Genomic DNA, 18,327 nt, shown 5'->3' on the forward strand with positions numbered 1-18,327 from the left:
TCACCTACTTTCGTCGTCAGTGATGTGCGTCAAAGACGGTTGAGTCGTGCCTGGCAATAGCAGCCGATCAACACAGACAGTCATGCAAGATTGCCGCTGAGCTACAGGCCGAGAAGGAAGCACAAAAGCAACAGAAGGCTCGGATCGTAAACTTAATCCGGGAACTAACGACACCTCATTGGCGAGGCACCTCATGCATCATCCCAAGTCGAAGCCGTGGAAACCGGGAGAGAACTCTAAATGCAACGCGCGCAGTCATCCAGGCGATGCCAGACGTTCTAGGTGACGTCCGTTTTACATCGGGTCTCTTGGTCCATGACTAACGCATTAACGATTAGGCTGTCGTCAAGCTCACTCCGGAGGCCGAGGAGTGCTATTTTGGGACCAAGTCAAGCCGGAGGGACCGCTCCGGCGAGTTTTGGTTCCTTGGGATTTTGGACATTAGATTGCCTTTGGCCCGTTACAGGAAGGCACCTACTATGCCAAGCAAGCCCGACGTAACAGGTGGAGTGTGCAACGGTGCAGGCGGAAACAGAATCTGATTCATCATTGATTATGCCTCCTGTAAGGAACTCCCACCATAAGCTTCGACGACCCATCCTCCGACGAAAATTGCCATTGGTTGGCACGCATGGCGGTTATGATCCGCCATGTCACGGCGGCGCCATGACCTGCCTGAGGGTGTCGATTCGTGACTGGTCCGAAGGTGACCCGGCTTCCATGCAGCCCTTTGTGGTGGGCTGTTTACGCTGAAACCTATGATGGCCAGAATTGCCGACATTGCAACGGGCTACACAAGCCTTGTGAGACGGTATGTCATCGACACTGTCCCTTTTGCGTTTCGGTGGCGACCCGTGCTAATAACACTAGGTTCCTGAGGGCACCGAGGGAAACCGGTATGAGCTCCTGGCCTGCCTTTCATGGGCACGGCAGCTTTGGACCAATTCAGATGATTGATTCGGCGTGAACCCGGGTGATGTGGACGAGAAAGGTGATGATTGGGTCAGACTGGGATATGGCCCTCCCTAGGCCCTAAACAGAAACCTTGGTTTTTGTGGTGGCCTAGTGGAATAATGCCGTATTTTATTCCTTCAGATTGACTCCCTGCTGCCCCGTGGACTCGTTGATGATGTCGCGGCATATGTTCGACACTTAGTCGCGAGCTTTGACAACTTAGTGAAGTCACACCGTCGCGCTCATTCTCTTCCCGGCACACACGTGTCCCCGATGAGGCTCGTCCGCGATTCGACGGACCTCCTTATGTCGTATAAAGTCTGGGGTGAACCCCCCCCGGAGTTGTTGACATTCCCGAGGACCGATGGATGGCAATCTCTTTAAAGCCTGGCTGGGAGTCGCGTTTACCAAAACCCAAGATATACCCACTGGGCCCCAACGATCTTATGTTTTGTTCCAACTGACCATTCGTAGACTATAAAGGACCCGTACGCCCAGTAGGTTTCCGCTCGTACATCGAACGATACGTCGAGTGTTTGCAGCAGAGGGACGGCTATCTCAGGGCCAGCGAGAGGTTGCAGAACAAGTATAGCGAACTACAGTTCCAATAGCACACGGAGATCTACAACGAGCTAGATTCTAATGCGGCTGATTCTGCTCGGGAGAAAAAGGAGCTCGAGAAGGAAATCAAGCACCTACAGGAAGCAGGTGCCAACCTTTAATAAAGGAGAGCCGTTACACCAAAATGTCGAAAGAATGGAGGACAACAACCGAGTTCTGCTGGATCACAATGAAGAGCTTCTGCGGTATCGGGCATCGAACTCGGTGTCAGTTGGTGGTTCCAGAGGGTGGTTTCCAGATGCTGACTGGATTAATCTCCTCACTGTTTATTCTATTCGTTGCCAAACAGCGGGATTGTATTGCTCCAGTTGTGGATGGAGCGGCGTTCCTTCAGCCCAGAAGAAGGGAAATCTTATTCTCTCTTGAGACTCGGAACAGGGTGGACAACCTTGAGCGCCAGGTAGTGGATTTCCACACGGAGGCAGCGGACCTCACAGAGGAAGTTCGCACCTGGCCCCAGCAATAGCCCATTTACACTGTAATATGCTCATTCTCTTCTAGTATATCTATTTTCAGCAAGGATAAGGCTCTTATTTATTGAATCCTATAGTTCTGCTAAGCATAAGCGAAGCAAATAATACAGGCAACAAGTTAAGAATCTATGCAAAAATAATTCGTCTTTTATATTTGATATCCTGGCCTCTAATTGAATGGATGTGAGAGAAAATATATCCGCTTGCCTTGCGTCAGAAGGATGATATCATCCATCGTAGGAATAGGGTAAACATCACGCAGGACTTCCTTGTTTAGCGCGCGAAGGTCCACTACGGTACGACCCTTGCGATCAGGTTCGCGCCCTGGTTGTTGACCCGTACACCAGACGACAAAGACGGGAAAGCCGGTGGCCGTACGCCCAGTTGTATAACTCATTTTTCCTTGGTCATGCAAGGGTTGGAATGTGACGTCAATAGCAGCACGATCCTTCGGGCCGAGTGGGTAAATCTTGGACTTGGGAATGCAGTAGGACTACATCATATGTCAGTGTGTGTCCTAAGCGTGTATGAATATGTGCTAGGGTAGGGAGCATCAAGGAATGCCGTTGCATTTGGAGCTGACCAGGTCCATTGTACAGCTTACTTAGCGCCATGACGTAGAAAGCGGGGCCTTACATATGAAGGGTCTAGGAAATGGATCGGAACTGGCAACGGATATTGTGCCAGGAACGGTCGTTTTCCTACGTGAGAAATTGCAGCAAATCACGGATGACGCCACTTCAGATCCTCGTTCATATCGCTAGTCCGGTTCGCATCATCACATTGATATACCCTCAATGTGAAGTCTGTTGTGTCCAAATCGGCACGTCGAAGAGACACTTGTGTGAGGACGCTGGCTGCCCGAAAATGCTGGGGGCTGGACTGGTGGCTGATGTGCTACAGCACTTGTGCAGAATCACTGAGATTTCCGAGGGCTGATGACCTGATCGATGTAGCGGAAACAGATATGTATCAGTCACTGGGTGTGCAGAGACACAGGCTGTGTATATGATAAACAAGAAGCAATGACTGCATAAGATGCAGCGAGTTGTAGCGACAGTGAGGTGTCGACGATAACCTGAGTACGTCCAACATATGAGAAGGAGAAGCAACGCGAGATATTACTCATAACCTACATACCTAGGTACCTACATAGATAGGTAGATACCCAGGTACCTAGGTACCCAACCTACATAGGCAGGTACACCTGGACACCCATGGATGTATAGTAGTGACATAATAGTGAGCGGGTTACCTAGGTACCAACCTTGGAACCTACACCGCCGCCTATTCCTCCCGAGGCCTAATTCCATTCTTTTCATTTCTCCTTCAACCATCTCACTTATCTTCCTTCAAAATGACTGAATCAAGTCGACCTCATTCCTTTCTCAGGTCCCTCTTCCAAAGACTTAAAGACCTTGAGCCTGATTTCCCTTCCCCTGAAGACCTTCAGGGACTTGGAATCCAAACATTTGAAGTGCCCTTCGACCCGGACGAAGAAACTCTCAAATTTAACCCGTGCTTCTTTCGACCACACCCAGATAAACTCCTTGAAAAATATCCTATCCATCCTGAAGTGGACCAGGATTATCGTGAGAGTTATCTGAAGATACAACGTGCCCGCACCATACAGGAATACATCGATGATTCCCCAACGGAACATCAATATCCCCCACACACCGCTCCAATATTTGAGAATCTCACGTGGATGGACCGTGATCATTATGAGTTCCACAACATTGAGTACGAACAAGGCCAGGAGATAGAGAGTGTTATCGGTTCTCACCTGGACATGCAAAGACAAGGACCATCCGATTACTTCACGCTTGAACAACTTAGGAACCAAGAATATTGGAGGCAAGTGGACTACGAATCATTATATTTACACTGATATTTGGAACTAACAACTTATAGCTCGGCCTACAAAGCAGGCGATCCTTGGCCTTCGGAGGGCTATTTAGCAAAAAGAACATGGGGAGTGGTCAGTCCTTACCGATACACCGATCGCCCTCTCAAGCCTCACTCGCTTATGTCAAGTATTGCTCACATTCGTCCTACTGAGACATGTCGAGGAATCACTACACATGAGCTGAGAGCTATTGTGTGCACGATGCTCCTTCGAGTAAATCACAAACCTTTCCGTAGATGCCGCATCCATCCAGTAAGTGTCTCCACGTCGTGTTATAGTGTGATGGTATCTAAACCCTATATAGGTTTTGGTTTTCTCTTACATGGGCGATCAACAGGGGAGAATCATTCAGGCTTTGTATGATGGAAAGAAGATAATCTTGCAGTGCTCGCAACTATGGAACTTCGGGGACGAAGAAAAAGCTCCTGTGGAATTGTTCGTTCGGTATCGTTTGTCTGAGCCAGTCGGTGGTACGTACACATTGTCTATTAGATAAGATGATGTTTCATTGCTCCGTTGAATCGTAACTAGCGACTTGGCTACCTACATCAGAATGCTTCCAAAATGAAATTGATCCGTCTGTTCCATTATTCCAGAATTAGGAGTAGGATACTGTTGGCACACCAAACCCCTTTTTGCCACCCATCTTTCAATGCAAGTGCCATTTATTACGATATCACCATTGTAGAATCACAACCTCCGAACTACTTCTTACATACTGATTTCGGTGAGAGAAATAATCCATCATCTTTGTAGATGATAGGGTTGAAAACTCTTATTACTCCTGTATCATAAAAGAAGAGAATGCTACATAAGAAGGCAGAAAACCTCGCATTGAAATAGTTTCATTTGTATACAACAAGCTTCTGTCTTCACTATGCCTTATATCCATGAAAGAGTAAGCATGCGAATGAAGCTTAACCCTACGTCGGAAGATCTGAAGGGGTGTCAGTGTAAGAAACTCCCCTTCGCATCAGCTGTTATGTTTAGGGAGAGCTCCGAACATCTGCGCTTCATCAGCGGAACCATGGGCTTCCATACTACCGGGGATTTGAGCTTGAGTTGGCTTCACCCCGTATATGGGCTACTAGTCAACAGCGCCACGAAGAGGCCCAAGCTCGTTGCTGTTGGCGAGCACGCTGAAGTCTTTCAACGTCAGACAATGCTCATAAAAATAAATCGGCAGTCACCCATTGCAGGTGCGCACATCCTCTTGGCAGTCACCCATTAAAGGTGCGCACATCCTCTTGGCAGTCACCCATTAAAGGTGCGCACATCCTCTTGGCAGTCACCCATTGCAGGTGCGCACATCCTCTTGGCAGTCACCCATTGCAGGTGCGCACATCCTCTTGGCAGTCACCCATTGCAGGTGCGCACATCCTCTTGGCAGTCACCCATTGCAGGTGCGCACATCCTTAGAGGCCCAAGCTCGTTGCTGTTGGCGAGCACGCTGAAGTCTTTCAACGTCAGACAATGCTCATAAAAATAAATCGGCAGTCACCCATTGCAGGTGCGCACATCCTCTTGGCAGTCACCCATTGCAGGTGCGCACATCCTTCTGATAGAGCCGACACAAGGGCATATAACCTTTGTTTTTCCAAGTGCAGCGGCTAGCACTAGTCCGTACTAGTCCTGCTGAAAATTAGCTGGAAGAGGCCAGACCCAGATCGTTTGTCACCTCGAAAGCAACACAGAGGATAAAGGTAGCCAGCTCCTTCATATGAGTTGGATAACCGATGTTCCACGGGCCGTATGTATTCATTCTTAAGAATGGCCCATCAGAACCCAAGGGCGTCTCCTCGTTTTTCAGGTACGCGAGATACCTACTATCGTAGTTGGCAATTGTAAGGAAAATCTCGTGATTGTCCTGCGATACAAGGAGACGTCTATTAAGGCCGGTTAGAATATATCTCCTAATAGCGCCGTCTTATCACTCACCGGCGAAGATCACACTTTCGGCGGTGTTGTTCGTCGTGCATGATCCACGCAATCATCTCGCCTGTCTCTTGCCATAAAAGTTCCGGGCGTACACTTGGGGCCCGAATGTTTGGCTTAACCTCGATGATAGCGAAGACCTCGCCATTTGCTTCCAAATAGCCGTCTGTACGCGCATTCATCTTGTTCCTGCCAAAAACTGCAGTAGAAAATGGCGAGCGGTGCGCTGTCCATTGGCATTTTAACTCAGGTTGATAAACCAAGAGAGCCCTCAGGAACAGCAGCAGAGCGTCGTTGACAAGTTGCTCGTCTTTGGTTGGCCCGGGTGTAATTTCGGAGTCGCAAGCAGCCGACACCTCGCTGTATGTTGACGAAGATGACGAAGAACTATCGGCCGCTTCATCATCAGATTCCGAGGCCTTACTGTGTTGTCCGGACGGTGAAAGCTTGCGCTTTTTGCGTGGTTCGATGAGCGATTCTTGCATATCAACAGAATCAGATTCGAGCTTCCCGACGGGCTCCAGTGGGATCTGTTTCTGGGACTCTCTCACAAGGAGAAAAGCACCCATGTCCCGATCCACGGCGCTTGTGTTGGGTTTCTTGATATCCTTGATGTAGGCTTGGAACTCGGGGAAGTTCTTCAAAACTTCTCGGGCCTTGCCCATTATCTGAGCATCGAAGCCAGAATTCAAGCGTTTCGCGAACTGTACTTCTGGCCATACGGCTCTCATGGCAATGAAGTCCGTAGAGGTCAACTTCGAAGCTGAGTGGACTTTGGATAGGGTATGAAGAGTGAGATATTGGGATTTAGAGTCCCCTGCGGCCGTTACCCACTCGCTAGGTGTTTTGGGCACGTTGCGTTTGGGGGGATTGGTAGGATCAGGGGACCCGGAGGGTTCGGAGGGTTCAGAGGACGTCGACATGATTATTGCTTTTTTTGATCAAGAGGTCTATGTCAATGTGATATAAGAATCTTGGAGGATGAGAGGAAAATGGGCGAGGCTTCACCCAAGTGTATGCGCTCCTGCCCCCGAAGTCCTATATTATCTACAAGGTAGGTACGTTCCTACATGGATAACCTACCTATGAACGCTTTCGCGAATTTGGCAATAACATCCTTAAATCCCATGGACCATTTCGCAAGGATCATCTCCTAGACTGTCTCACGAAAGGACATCGATAGTGTGCACATGGACAAGCGTGCTATGCATATGTTGAACATGTTTATATGGCTTACTATGCGGCCTCTATACTTGATTATGGTGAGACTTGGATAATTTGAATATCTAGTCAGTCGAAAAGCACAATTACAGAGATTCTCAGACAACACAAGGATATTAGAGAACCGTCTCCGAGCTCGACACAGGCTAGTGTTGTCCGGATCGAGCATTTTAAGGGCTGTCGCCGTCGTTATTGTCGGGTAAACTCACCTAGGCATGGAGTATGGCTCAGCTAAGTCACTTAGGGAGTTGGTCTATACCTACTAATATATCGGAATTCTAGTCATATATATTAGTCTAATCTACTCCGATTGATCAATTGACAAAGCTAGTCTATAGTATAAACCACTTCTTCTCTTACCCTACGGTAGCTAATCTAACCTTACCCTTATCGCCTCTATCTCCCGTGTTATTAAGGATACCCTAGTCTTATTTTTACCCCCGATAAAAGCCGATAAGACTTTTTTTTTCTCGTAGTTCCTAGTGTCTGCTCTAGACTATAAGTTTAGCTAGTATACCTAGGGCATCTAACTATTATCTCTTTATTATCCGCACTTTAGGTTATAACCTATAAACTTTTTATATCTCTTACAACGAATCTATCTGCTTGATTTCTCCATACAATCATTTTTAGATTCTACATTACAAATGCAGACAGTTTTTCAGCCAATGAGAAAGATGTTGTGCAAAATTACAATTATGGATGTGCCGGCTGTCGGAGGTTGAGAAACCAGTAGTTCATGGTCAATTGTCATTCTGTATCAAATATTGAAACGAAATTCTGTGTTTCGTTCTACACTCAGATAGAGTACCATCATCTGCAACCTTCCTCGCAATCAGTCTTTAGGGAAATAAGCTTCTTTCCTGTCTTAGTCTCATAGTAGAGGCTCCCTTTCAAGAACATAGCAGTTCCAAAGTCTCATGACGGAAGGACATTGAAGTATGAACTTAGCCTAGCGGCTTGTCAGAGGTAGCCCATACAGAATGAAAGACGTCTGGTCTAGTCTAGCGGATGTGATCCTGCCCTGTTTTAAGAATGAGAATCTAAAAACACCTGGGCACCATTTGAAGGCTTACGTTATGCAATGAATGATCTCAAACCCTAAGAGGGACCGACGGGGACAAGATCACAGTGTGTCACATTATATCAATATCCTCTCGCATTTCACAAACACAAGGATGAGTCAGTCCATCCTTCAAGGATACCTAGCTAACAATATAACAAGTGCTCTTCAGTAGACCAATCATGCTCGGAAGTTCTCTCTTTTCCATAGTTGATAGATGTACTTGTATGCATAGGTCCGCTTTTCAACCACGTCACACACCCGATAGACCCGCTGATCAGCCAGCAGTAGGCGCCAAATATGTGATAGCAAAGTTGCGGTAGTGCCTACATAGTACTTGTAGCGGTGGAACGACAAATATGATATAATATGTGGAGCAGCCAACACTTCATTGATGAGTTGGATCCGGTAGGCTATAATGGCTTTAAGAGGTTGGTAAGAGAAACCTAGTACCTAGACAAATCCCTTACCGTATTAGATTAAGAAGTAGTAGTATAGTATAGGTATCTATACGGAGTAGGGCGAGTAGTATCTAGTAACTAGGACTACTTATAATAAATCGGATAGAGTGCCGTAGTATCTTATAGATAGGTACTAATATAATCTCGATAAGTTATAAATTAACCGGCGGATATATTAACTAAAAGATAACTAACTAGTAATTTGTAATAAACTATAGTCGTACCTAGGACTAGTATCGAATAAAATAAGACTAGGATCTACCTAGTATAGCCCGGGTTAGTATCCCTATAAGTATTATCGTAGCTATTATACGAATATTATACTTTTACTCCCCGAGTAGTAGGTAAAGATACGATCCCCTACGTATCCCGTATAAACGTGGCCGGCTCCTAATATATCCTATATATTCTGGCTTTGTTTTATTATACTAGATAGGGGTTGGCTTTTCTAAGGTTAGACGTAGATAGTTAGGCTCCAACTAGGTCTCGGGGAAAAATCCGACATCCCCTTTGCGTGCTTCGTATATATTGTGTAGCCTTTTGATCTAAATATACAGCACGTTATATATTTATGGAGTTTCTTGTTATATGTGTGCGTCGACATATTTGATGCCTGAGGCATAAAATATGACCCGAGCTTCTTTGAAATTTTTTTGTGCAAATCATGCAAATCGGGTTAGCCTTATCCTCCCAGCAGGACGTGGACCAGTAATAGAAATTCAGGATTTTAATTTTTCTGCTGTTCTAAAGTCAGGCAGTAAGGCAGCAAACCATCTATAATGGTTGATTTGGATTCTTGATTGGAGAGAAAAATCTGCATTAAGTAAGAAGTGGGTCCAGGTCGAAACTTCAGAGGAAAGAGTTACTAGTGGTCCTGCTAGCAGATTTTAGGCACTTATAACCTAATGTAGAATCTAAGAATGATTGTATAGAGAAATCAAGTAGATAGATTCGTTGTAATTGAGTTGGACAGAGAGAGAGAGGGAAAACTGGGATCTGTCCCAATGTGGGTGCCTGGATGCCTGAGGCACCCAGGCACCCAACAATTTGTCATCTGGTTATGGTTCAAGATCACGTGCAATCAAATTGCGTCAGAGCGGCAGGCGAAGAGGACCCTCCAGTGTTTTTTCTACAATTCACCTGTTATCAACTATCTTTGCACATTTCATTCCATAACATAATGTCTTTAAGCACTCCATCCACAACAATGTTTCGCCGCGCTCTACTTAGCAGCCGTTTGGCCACTCCCGTCGAGTCCTCTGCCCGAACAATCAGACCGGCATTCGCTCGCTACAGATATGTCTCCAGCGCAGCCCGGCTCCCGACCATCACAGCTTCCGAGACCCGTCGCCGACCAACAGTACGACCGTACCAGCAGCCTGCCTCACAGGGTGGAGTGAACGGTCTCTCACCAACCAGCAAGCGCACCATTTTCATCCAGACCGAGAACACCCCCAACCCCGACGTAAGTTCCAGGGCTCAGTTAGTTTGATATTGACGAAAGAAACTGAACTGACCTTTCATCTTTGATAATATAGGCTCTGAAGTTTATCCCTAACCACCGTGTTCTCCCTGAGGACTTCTCCAGCACGTTCCTTGAGTACATGTCACCACGATCAACCCTTGCGCCACCACACCCATCCCCGCTCGCGGCAAAACTGTTCGATGTTGAAGGTGTCACATCCGTCTTCTACGGAACAGACTTCATCACAGTGACGAAAGGCAGCGACGCGAATTGGGCGCACATCAAGCCGGAAGTCTTCAGCATCATTACTCAAGCTGTGACATCTGGCGAGACCATCGTGACGACAGTTGAGGGTGCTATTGACGGCGAGCAGGAGAGTGGCGAGGACTCGCTTTCTTATAACGAGGATGATGATGAGGTTGTTAGCATGATCAAGGAATTGCTCGAGACTCGCATCCGCCCTGCTATCCAAGAAGATGGTGGTGATATCGAATTGAAAGGGTTTGAGGGTGGTATTGTTATGCTGAAGCTGCGTGGTGCTTGTCGCACCTGCGATTCCAGCACTGTTACGCTGAAGAATGGTATTGAGTCTATGCTTATGCACTATGTATGTCCTTCTCCGCTTTCCAATTCCGGTTTGATATAAGGGCCGTTTGCTAACCTTGATTTTTAGATTGAGGAGGTCAAAGGTGTTGAGCAGGTTATGGATGAGGAGGAGATTATATCCATGCACGAGTTCTCGAAGTTTGAGGAGAAACTGCGCCAGCAGAAGGGTGCTGCTGCCACGGCTGGTGCGCCTTTGGACAGTGCGCCGTAAAATAGATCATTTGGGAGTATATACCTTTGTACATTAGTTTTGGGGAAATGAATTTTAACTATTTTGATTCAATCTCCGGAAATCGTTGTCACCATCCTACTCTTTGATTATTTCTACCTTATTTACTACTAGTAGTAGCAGTCAATCTGAGCATTCATATTCTCAATATCTCTACAATACAGTACTGTACAAATGCAATCTAGAAAGTGCCTAGGCGTTCCGGTGGCTAGCTATCCTGAACGCTTACTCGAAACTGGACAGCGTGGACTATGGATGTTCTATCATTCACATAGCAATAATTGTTCCGGTATAATACACCTCTTCTCATAACTCTTTCGCGGAAGTACTCCGGCTCTGTTCCAAGGCTCGTTGTCCCCAGTGTCTCATCCATTCCGAGCCCAATACCAGCTGAGCTGTCCCTCTTTCGTTTGGCCGATAGATCAACATCGACCGAACCATTACCTCAAACGCCCTCCTTTCTTTTTCTGTCATAGTCTCTAGTCGTCTTGTATAGAGTACTCAACCCTCTGGTCTGAGGCCCTTCGCGCAGACATGAAGAGAGAGGGGAAAGAGTCAAACAAGCAGGCATTACTAGCCTGGCAAACCAGGTAGATACCATAGTATTTTCCTAAGCACCCCCAAACGCTTTGTCTTCGATATTCAAACTTGTGCTCTTCTGTCTTCAATTCAACGTCTCTGCCCACCTCAATCGTATCATTACTTTCGATCGTCGTTCATTTCAAGTCCTTCGGAGAACCCTCGACCAGTATCCATAACATTTCTTTCTGAAACCCCGATCAGCAGTCAACATGTGTCATATCGTGGTTCGCGTCTACAAATGTGGTCATTACACGGCTACACTGATGGGAGATCCATGTGGAGACGCAGTGAAAGCTGACCAGATATGTGACCCGCCCAAGGTTACCAAACAATCCACGACGGGAACATTCTGCAACCAAGCAGGCTGTGATAAGAAGCCAGGACTCAAAAGAGAAGGACCGAGTCAGTCTTCATTAAGATCTTCTATTCCATGTTCTAACGAATATACAGAGTCAACAGTAAATGGCGGACTCCAGAGGTATCTTTAGTGGACTGTCAGGTTTCTTAGTCTCTATTTTAGCTTCCATAGCTTAACTTTCTCAACTCTTCACTGTCTCACATTGCACCATGCACTTCGACGTCCACCACGTAGACCTCTCCTAACATGGACCATACATAAGTCACATTCAAGTTTGAAGCTAGTCCTATTTGATGGTTTGTTGCTATGGAGTGCTGAATATTGACACATGGACCCGGGGCGGAGCGGAGGTGCACTTTCTCCCAAAGCCAGGAACTATTTGTTGTGATGTACCATTATCGGGCAAGAAACTTGTCAAGTGATAGAGTGTACTGTAGTATTCCCAGCCAGCTTTCTTCCGTTGAAATGCTTGACAACTTCAATCCAATCAAAAGATTCCTGGTATATGTAATGTATGCCAAAGAAAAAACAACAATATGAATCCTAGGTAAACTGGATTAGGCGTGCCAAATCTAATCAGTCATTCAGTCATTCCAAACTTGTGAATCACACGTGATCCAAGCAAACGACTTAACTATCACCCCTTCCCTCTTTCCAAGATTTTGTAAATGTTTCCTTTTCTTCGGAGGCAAAAAAAGGAGCTTACTTTCTGCAATCGATCACAATGCCCGAAATGACACATCCCTTATGCAGATTGGAATTCAAGTCGTTTCAAGACTGGAACGGTGACCGTCTATCACAGACCCTGATATTCCACAACAATGGTTCTTCATGGTGGATCAAAGTTGTGGTGGATGGGTCACTGCCAGAACAAGTACTGGGTCTGGGTTATTTCAAACGCCGCTTCGTCTTTCAAGAATTTGTTGAAGCGGTTGATCTCGGTCAATTGCAGCTTTTGAACGATACTGTGACAACCTTAAATTTAAGTTTGACCGAGCAGAGCCAAAACTCGATCACGATACAGAATGGGCATCAAAATCCATCGAACTTGCTCATTGCCGTTGCCCATCGAATGTACTGTACGATCGCAGAAGATCCAAAGAGAGTCACATACCCGATACTAGAGCAGCGGCAACGATGTTTACCAACATTTGAGGCTCGTTGTTTGCAGACTGTTGAGGTTGTCGCTCCAACAGTTAGAACTGTTTTGTTTAAGCAACAAATATTTGCTTACAAAACGATTGACCGCCCTATCTATGAGCCTGAAGACACAGAACATGTGTTAAACGAGATCGATGTGCTTGAACAACTCCGCGGACTTCCTAGTATCGCGCAGCTAGTTGGCCTAGTTGTATCGGAGGACCCGTATAAGACCTGCCCGTCAACCAATTCGCCAGCAGTGATCACAGGATTCCTTCTTGAATATTATCCCGGAGGTTCGCTAGAGCAAACTTTTGAGAACGAGTCTCAATTTGATGCTTTCGCAATACAATGGGCCTTACAGATTGGGACAGCATTAAGTTCATTGCACAAGAGAGGGCGAACTCATCTTGACATCAAGCCGTCGAATATCGTTTTCGATGCCAACGACAATGCCGTACTCATCGATGTTAGCGGAACCGGTGGTTACGTGTGGGAATGGCTTTCACCAGAGATGCAGATTCTCATTCAACAAAACAGTGAAACAAGTCCTGCCAACGCACCATTTGAGGCACGGGTTTCCACGGATTGTTGGGCTTATGGGAGATTGCTCTCGGCTATCGCAGAAAAGATTGACACTTCTAGGATTGGTAAAAAACTCCAATTTATTGCTGATGCTCTGACCAAGCCGGCCCCCGAATCTCGCATCTCGCTATGCGACGCTCTCGCGCAACTGAATGAGAAGGAGTAGTCGTCGTCCACAGGAAGCTGAACCCTGCAAGAATAGAACCGTGTACATCAATTACATTTTCTTTGCCATTCAGCAACCCACTCCTCAACAATAGGTTGCTGCTGGTTTGCATTTTGATCGCGTCTCATGGTCATTTCAATGTATCATTATCACTGTGTCACTTTCTTTCTTTTGAATGATCACCTCATAAATCCACCCTGTACTCCAAAACTGCCCTGTGGTATCTAACCACATAAATCATTCGGTACTATGCAATCTCTGATTTCCAAGTTTAAATCTCACCTATAGCCATTTTCCCGCCTGAACACGGAACCACTTGTGGCACAAAGAGTCGCAAATGGCTAGTTACACATTCATCGTGGAACTTGCCGAAAAAGCTCCGATCACTTTGTCAGATGAGCACCTCGACTAGGACTTTTCTTACGAGAACATCCGGCATTTTCGTGCATACAAGGGGGAAGCTCAATATGGACATCTCCTGCTTCAAACAAAGTGGAAACACTTCGCCACTTTTTTATCAACAAGGAGAGCCTTCGAAATGGCGATGTGAACATGCAAGTCATACAGAGAGTAGTAATTAGCCAAGATGTAAGAGATGAGTTTGTAGATCCTTCTTCGCGGACATTGGATTATGGTTGAACGAGACAACTAAAGGGATGTGGTCACTCAGATATTGTCATATATGATTGACAGTGGGGTTCAATGCGGCTACATCTGCACGGGGGAAGCTCTTGTTATCCCCATATCCCGAAGGATGATCCCACCGTTGCTCTGTCAATAGTCGCATTTTCACGTCCCAAAAGAAACCAAGACAATTTCAGTCCGGTTCGTGCGTTAGTATCGCTAGCATCGGAAAGTCGGGATAGGTAACTACCATTAGTACCGGCACGCTTATGCCTGTGACCCTAACACCAACCCAAGTAAGTCACTTTGCAGTACCCCTCTCGCTCAGTGAGTAAACTAACGGCATGCTAGACCGGAATGGTTTCCGGTTGTCTTCGGTTCTATGATGTACAGAGCGGAGAAGGCTGCGCGGATATCGCATCTCAGGCAGGTGTTGCTCAAACGTAAGTCTCCCATTGCTCTAGGCTTCACAGTATGATGTGTGCCCTACAGGTTAACTGAAACTATGTAGGGACTTCTATAATTGGAACCCGGCTGTAAGCACGAACTGCGCCGGCTTGCAAGCCTCCGTCTTTGTCTGCATGGAACTGCCAGCCCAATCACGATGATCAATTAGTAGAACTCCAGTACCTACCACGTCCAAGAGCTAGAAACCGAATTGGGGAGCACAATTTCGACATAGAATATAGGTCATAGAAATTTATGTTGACCAGGCCAAATCCGCGAGAGCAAGTGAGTGGTCGGCCCATGACGTAGATACAAGCTCCAATCTGGCAAGCTCAGACATCGATCCTTTGATTTCTTGAAACCAGTCGTGCCAATTGAACGGAACGCAAAGCTGCAGTCGAGTCCACTCCCGACCTTCCAAGAGTTTTTTCCATGGTTCGAGGAACACCTCCCCCTTTCCATGAGTATCGAAAAGCTCTTGAGCCTCACAGGGCGGCATTTGAAGTAGCACACGTAGCCGGAGCACGCCGCGGAAACTCTTCTCAACTAACCCAAAGAACGCATAATAGGTTGCCATCCAGTCCTCCTCAGCTTGTCCCGGGCCCCAGAAGCCAACAGCAAACGAGATGTCCATAGATGTCATAAGAGATGCACAACGCGGTGCCAAAATCCTTGATATCAGATAAGGGGTGTCCATAGCCTCGTTCATCACAAAGACATTCGTCCCATAAAGAACTTCCAATGCTTCTTCATATCTGTATGATAATGAGTCAATACTCTGACAGTGGAAGGATACCGACTTACCCGATTTGACAACATCTCAGCCACTCCACGCTGCCAATTTTGGGCCTCGGGATGTGCATGTACCCCTCGCGGCCCGAATTTGAACAGACCTCAAAAGGATCATCGATAAATCCATCAGAATGGTCACAAACAGCATGCCACCAGTGCCAGCGAGGCTTGCTGTGCGCTTCCGGCGATGGCTTTCTCCAAAAATACCGAATATGCACTCGCCGATCGCCCATAAGCTCGAGATATATCAGCCTCCTGATCTCAGCCGGGAGACGAAAGAGCGGACTTTGCTGCTGGGAGCTTTTCTGTCGAGCTCCAGGGCTGCGAGGGCGTTGCTCTGGTTGGATCGGCAGCTTCCATCGATTGAATATATCGCCGTTGATCTCACAGGTCGAATCCCAGATTCCTATTGCGTTTGGAGAACATTCTCGCAATGTAAACCTGGGCTCTTCCGGCCCTTTCTTTTTGCGCTTGAAAAGTTTGTTGAAAAAATGGGGTGCCATGGTGGTGGAGTCTGGAGGAGTAGGGGGAGCGTCGACTTTATATATTCCTGGATGTGGGTGGATGTCCCCGATGCGTGGCAGTAGCACTTCCTCGAAATTGAGGGGAGTGCTGGTAGATGGAGTGCTAGTAGATGAGTACGAGGGTGGGTTCGTTGTGTCCACTTCGGATGGAATGCACCAGCTTCCAGCCTTTAATCCATTATTGAGTACACAAGTTGCCGTCATCAAGTATATTATGGATAATTGGCAGCGTCTGTGGTCAATTGAGATTTCTATCCAATGAAATTACCGCTTTCCCATGAAATTACTGGATAGTGGGTGCTACTATCGAACAGAGCTTGTGTGCTGAGCGCGGATGGAGACCCAGGCGGCTTATGCCCTTTAGGGAAGCCCTTACTCGCATGGACCTCAAAAGCGCTTTGGCCTTTGGTTCGTTCCATCGATAGCCTTGAACGACGTGTCATGGATGCTAAGTTTCGCACACTTTGGGAACATTATTCGCGCTGTAGGGCGCAAAATGTCACAAGTGAACTGGGATAGGTCCATCCAAGTAGTCTATTCACCTGCAGCTCGCTAATACAGACAGGCCTTGCGAGTCCTATGAAAAATTTGTGGAACAAAGCGGTGGCTCTCTTCGATTCTCATGTTTTCTTCTCTGGCAGACTCGAATCACATTCCTTAAGAAGTGCCAGTGCTCTCTCATTCAACTTAGGATGGCTGCGTAATGCAAAGAAATCCAACCAAAAATTGTGGGCCTCTGTATGATCCGGCAGGTGGTTGCGAAGCAAATCTTTCCATTCTTTATCATCTTGCCCTAGACCAATTCCTGCACAGGTAAATTCCCACCAAGCAGGGGAAAAGGCCGAAGATTCCTAATCCAGAATCCCTGCTAGGTTACCGTTCTCGACAATAATGTTGATATTAGCCAGATCGCCGTGAGTAAAAGTATAGGGAGTCGTAGATGGCATCCGCTGACGTAATTTCGAACGAAAGGGCTTCTAAGGTTGCTCCGGTACTTGATTTAAGGCCGGCGACATCTTAGCCCATAGTTCATCGTCGGATGAAAAAGGCCCATATCCAATACTATAGCTATTAGGAAAAAGAAAGGCCGAGTAGATTGGTTGCCCGCCGATACTTTCCACTCGGTCCGAGCGAAGCTTATGAAGCTGTATCAAATATTCAGCGGTCTGTTTTGTGACGCGTTCTCTATCGGCTAAGGTCATCATTGGTCAAATTTCACTTAATGGCTGACCTCGAATCCGTTTGGTAAGGAGAAAACATGCCCTGTCGTCTTCCTACCATTCTTCGACGATTTGAGGTATAAGAAATGAGGTTCTTGATGCCAAAAACCTGATATTAGAGACCTCAAAGTTAGGTGGCTCGGTAGACCGTTCTTTCAGGATCAAACTTGAGCCTAAAGGCCACACCCCTCGATTGCTGACGCCGTAGGAAAGGTTCACGTGACTTCTTATAACGACATGCGTCTTGACGTGTTGGTGACCAGCTACACGCTGAACAGGTATGCTCGGTGGCCATTTGGTAATAAAACAATTTTTCTCTTCAAGGGATGTCAGATTTTGGCGGAGTCAGGAGCATAGGCTGATATAGGAGATTGATAGGTCAATTGAGTAGCTCCACTGCGGGTTTTTCGCTTAGATAGGATCGAGACCGCTAGGATGAACGGTCATGTTGACGGCGTCAGTCCGTTTTTGATGGGATGGGATGGGGCGATCTAGGTGGGAATGCTAGCGTCTCGCATTTTATTGATGTAGCTTACTCAGGTCGTTCAATCCTCTACTCAGAGAGCAAATCAGATCGCTCATATGAGATTACACATGTGACTATCACATGATGCTTAATCAACTTATATAATGATCTGTGAGCGGGTCAGAGTGTTCAGGGGCGTGCTCAATTTAACTCTGAGATCAAAAAGCGGCATGAGACACTAAAATGGAAGGGGAAAGGTCTCAAGTGCCAGGCATTATCCGGTACATATGTACCTATACGTACCGGATTTTCCCTGGAGGGTGGGGCTTTCCTATTTGAGATGCCGACTGAGTAGATGTCAGCACGGACTCAGATCAGTGATCATGCCCAGTGAGTGCTTAGTGAGTGCTCATTGGATGCTCCCTGATTATTCAGTGTTGCTCACACTGAGCATCACTGAGGCACTCAGCCTACCGCAGACTATAC

At 46.7% G+C, this 18,327-nt stretch overlaps 9 protein-coding genes across 9 annotated transcripts; 6 read left to right on the top strand and 3 right to left on the bottom strand.

The window, feature by feature from the left end:
* Positions 1-553: 553 nt before the first annotated feature.
* Positions 554-781, bottom strand: N7516_011204 (uncharacterized protein; the record flags this gene model as incomplete). Its single annotated transcript, XM_057223922.1, has 1 exon — positions 554-781. The coding sequence occupies one exon, from the start codon at positions 779-781 to the stop codon at positions 554-556; it is 228 nt and encodes a 75-aa protein (XP_057069062.1).
* Positions 782-1,699: 918 nt separating this feature from the next.
* Positions 1,700-2,041, top strand: N7516_011205 (uncharacterized protein; the record flags this gene model as incomplete). The annotated part of the gene is made up of 1 exon (XM_057223923.1): positions 1,700-2,041. The coding sequence occupies one exon, from the start codon at positions 1,700-1,702 to the stop codon at positions 2,039-2,041; it is 342 nt and encodes a 113-aa protein (XP_057069063.1).
* Positions 2,042-3,405: 1,364 nt separating this feature from the next.
* Positions 3,406-4,453, top strand: N7516_011206 (uncharacterized protein; the record flags this gene model as incomplete). The annotated part of the gene is made up of 4 exons (XM_057223924.1): positions 3,406-3,909; positions 3,963-4,033; positions 4,086-4,209; positions 4,262-4,453. The coding sequence occupies 4 exons, from the start codon at positions 3,406-3,408 to the stop codon at positions 4,451-4,453; spliced, it is 891 nt and encodes a 296-aa protein (XP_057069064.1).
* Positions 4,454-4,834: 381 nt separating this feature from the next.
* N7516_011207 (uncharacterized protein) lies at positions 4,835-5,188 on the top strand (the record flags this gene model as incomplete). The annotated part of the gene is made up of 1 exon (XM_057223925.1): positions 4,835-5,188. The coding sequence occupies one exon, from the start codon at positions 4,835-4,837 to the stop codon at positions 5,186-5,188; it is 354 nt and encodes a 117-aa protein (XP_057069065.1).
* A 411-nt stretch (positions 5,189-5,599) lies between these two features.
* On the bottom strand, positions 5,600-6,815 carry N7516_011208 (uncharacterized protein; the record flags this gene model as incomplete). Its single annotated transcript, XM_057223926.1, has 2 exons — positions 5,600-5,843; positions 5,896-6,815. 2 exons carry the CDS (start codon positions 6,813-6,815, stop codon positions 5,600-5,602), a joined length of 1,164 nt encoding a protein of 387 aa, XP_057069066.1.
* Positions 6,816-9,817: 3,002 nt separating this feature from the next.
* N7516_011209 (NifU family protein) lies at positions 9,818-10,919 on the top strand (the record flags this gene model as incomplete). The annotated part of the gene is made up of 3 exons (XM_057223927.1): positions 9,818-10,102; positions 10,176-10,709; positions 10,776-10,919. The coding sequence occupies 3 exons, from the start codon at positions 9,818-9,820 to the stop codon at positions 10,917-10,919; spliced, it is 963 nt and encodes a 320-aa protein (XP_057069067.1).
* A 1,682-nt stretch (positions 10,920-12,601) lies between these two features.
* N7516_011210 (uncharacterized protein) lies at positions 12,602-13,768 on the top strand (the record flags this gene model as incomplete). Its single annotated transcript, XM_057223928.1, has 1 exon — positions 12,602-13,768. One exon carries the CDS (start codon positions 12,602-12,604, stop codon positions 13,766-13,768), a length of 1,167 nt encoding a protein of 388 aa, XP_057069068.1.
* An 893-nt stretch (positions 13,769-14,661) lies between these two features.
* On the top strand, positions 14,662-15,000 carry N7516_011211 (LysM peptidoglycan-binding domain-containing protein; the record flags this gene model as incomplete). The annotated part of the gene is made up of 3 exons (XM_057223929.1): positions 14,662-14,688; positions 14,744-14,835; positions 14,904-15,000. 3 exons carry the CDS (start codon positions 14,662-14,664, stop codon positions 14,998-15,000), a joined length of 216 nt encoding a protein of 71 aa, XP_057069069.1.
* A 92-nt stretch (positions 15,001-15,092) lies between these two features.
* On the bottom strand, positions 15,093-16,134 carry N7516_011212 (uncharacterized protein; the record flags this gene model as incomplete). Its single annotated transcript, XM_057223930.1, has 2 exons — positions 15,093-15,594; positions 15,644-16,134. The coding sequence occupies 2 exons, from the start codon at positions 16,132-16,134 to the stop codon at positions 15,093-15,095; spliced, it is 993 nt and encodes a 330-aa protein (XP_057069070.1).
* Positions 16,135-18,327: the final 2,193 nt, after the last annotated feature.

This window comes from Penicillium verrucosum (assembly GCF_028828655.1).
Source record: "Penicillium verrucosum strain IBT 35672 chromosome Unknown utg000005l_segment0_segment0, whole genome shotgun sequence".
Taxonomy (NCBI): domain Eukaryota; kingdom Fungi; phylum Ascomycota; class Eurotiomycetes; order Eurotiales; family Aspergillaceae; genus Penicillium; species Penicillium verrucosum.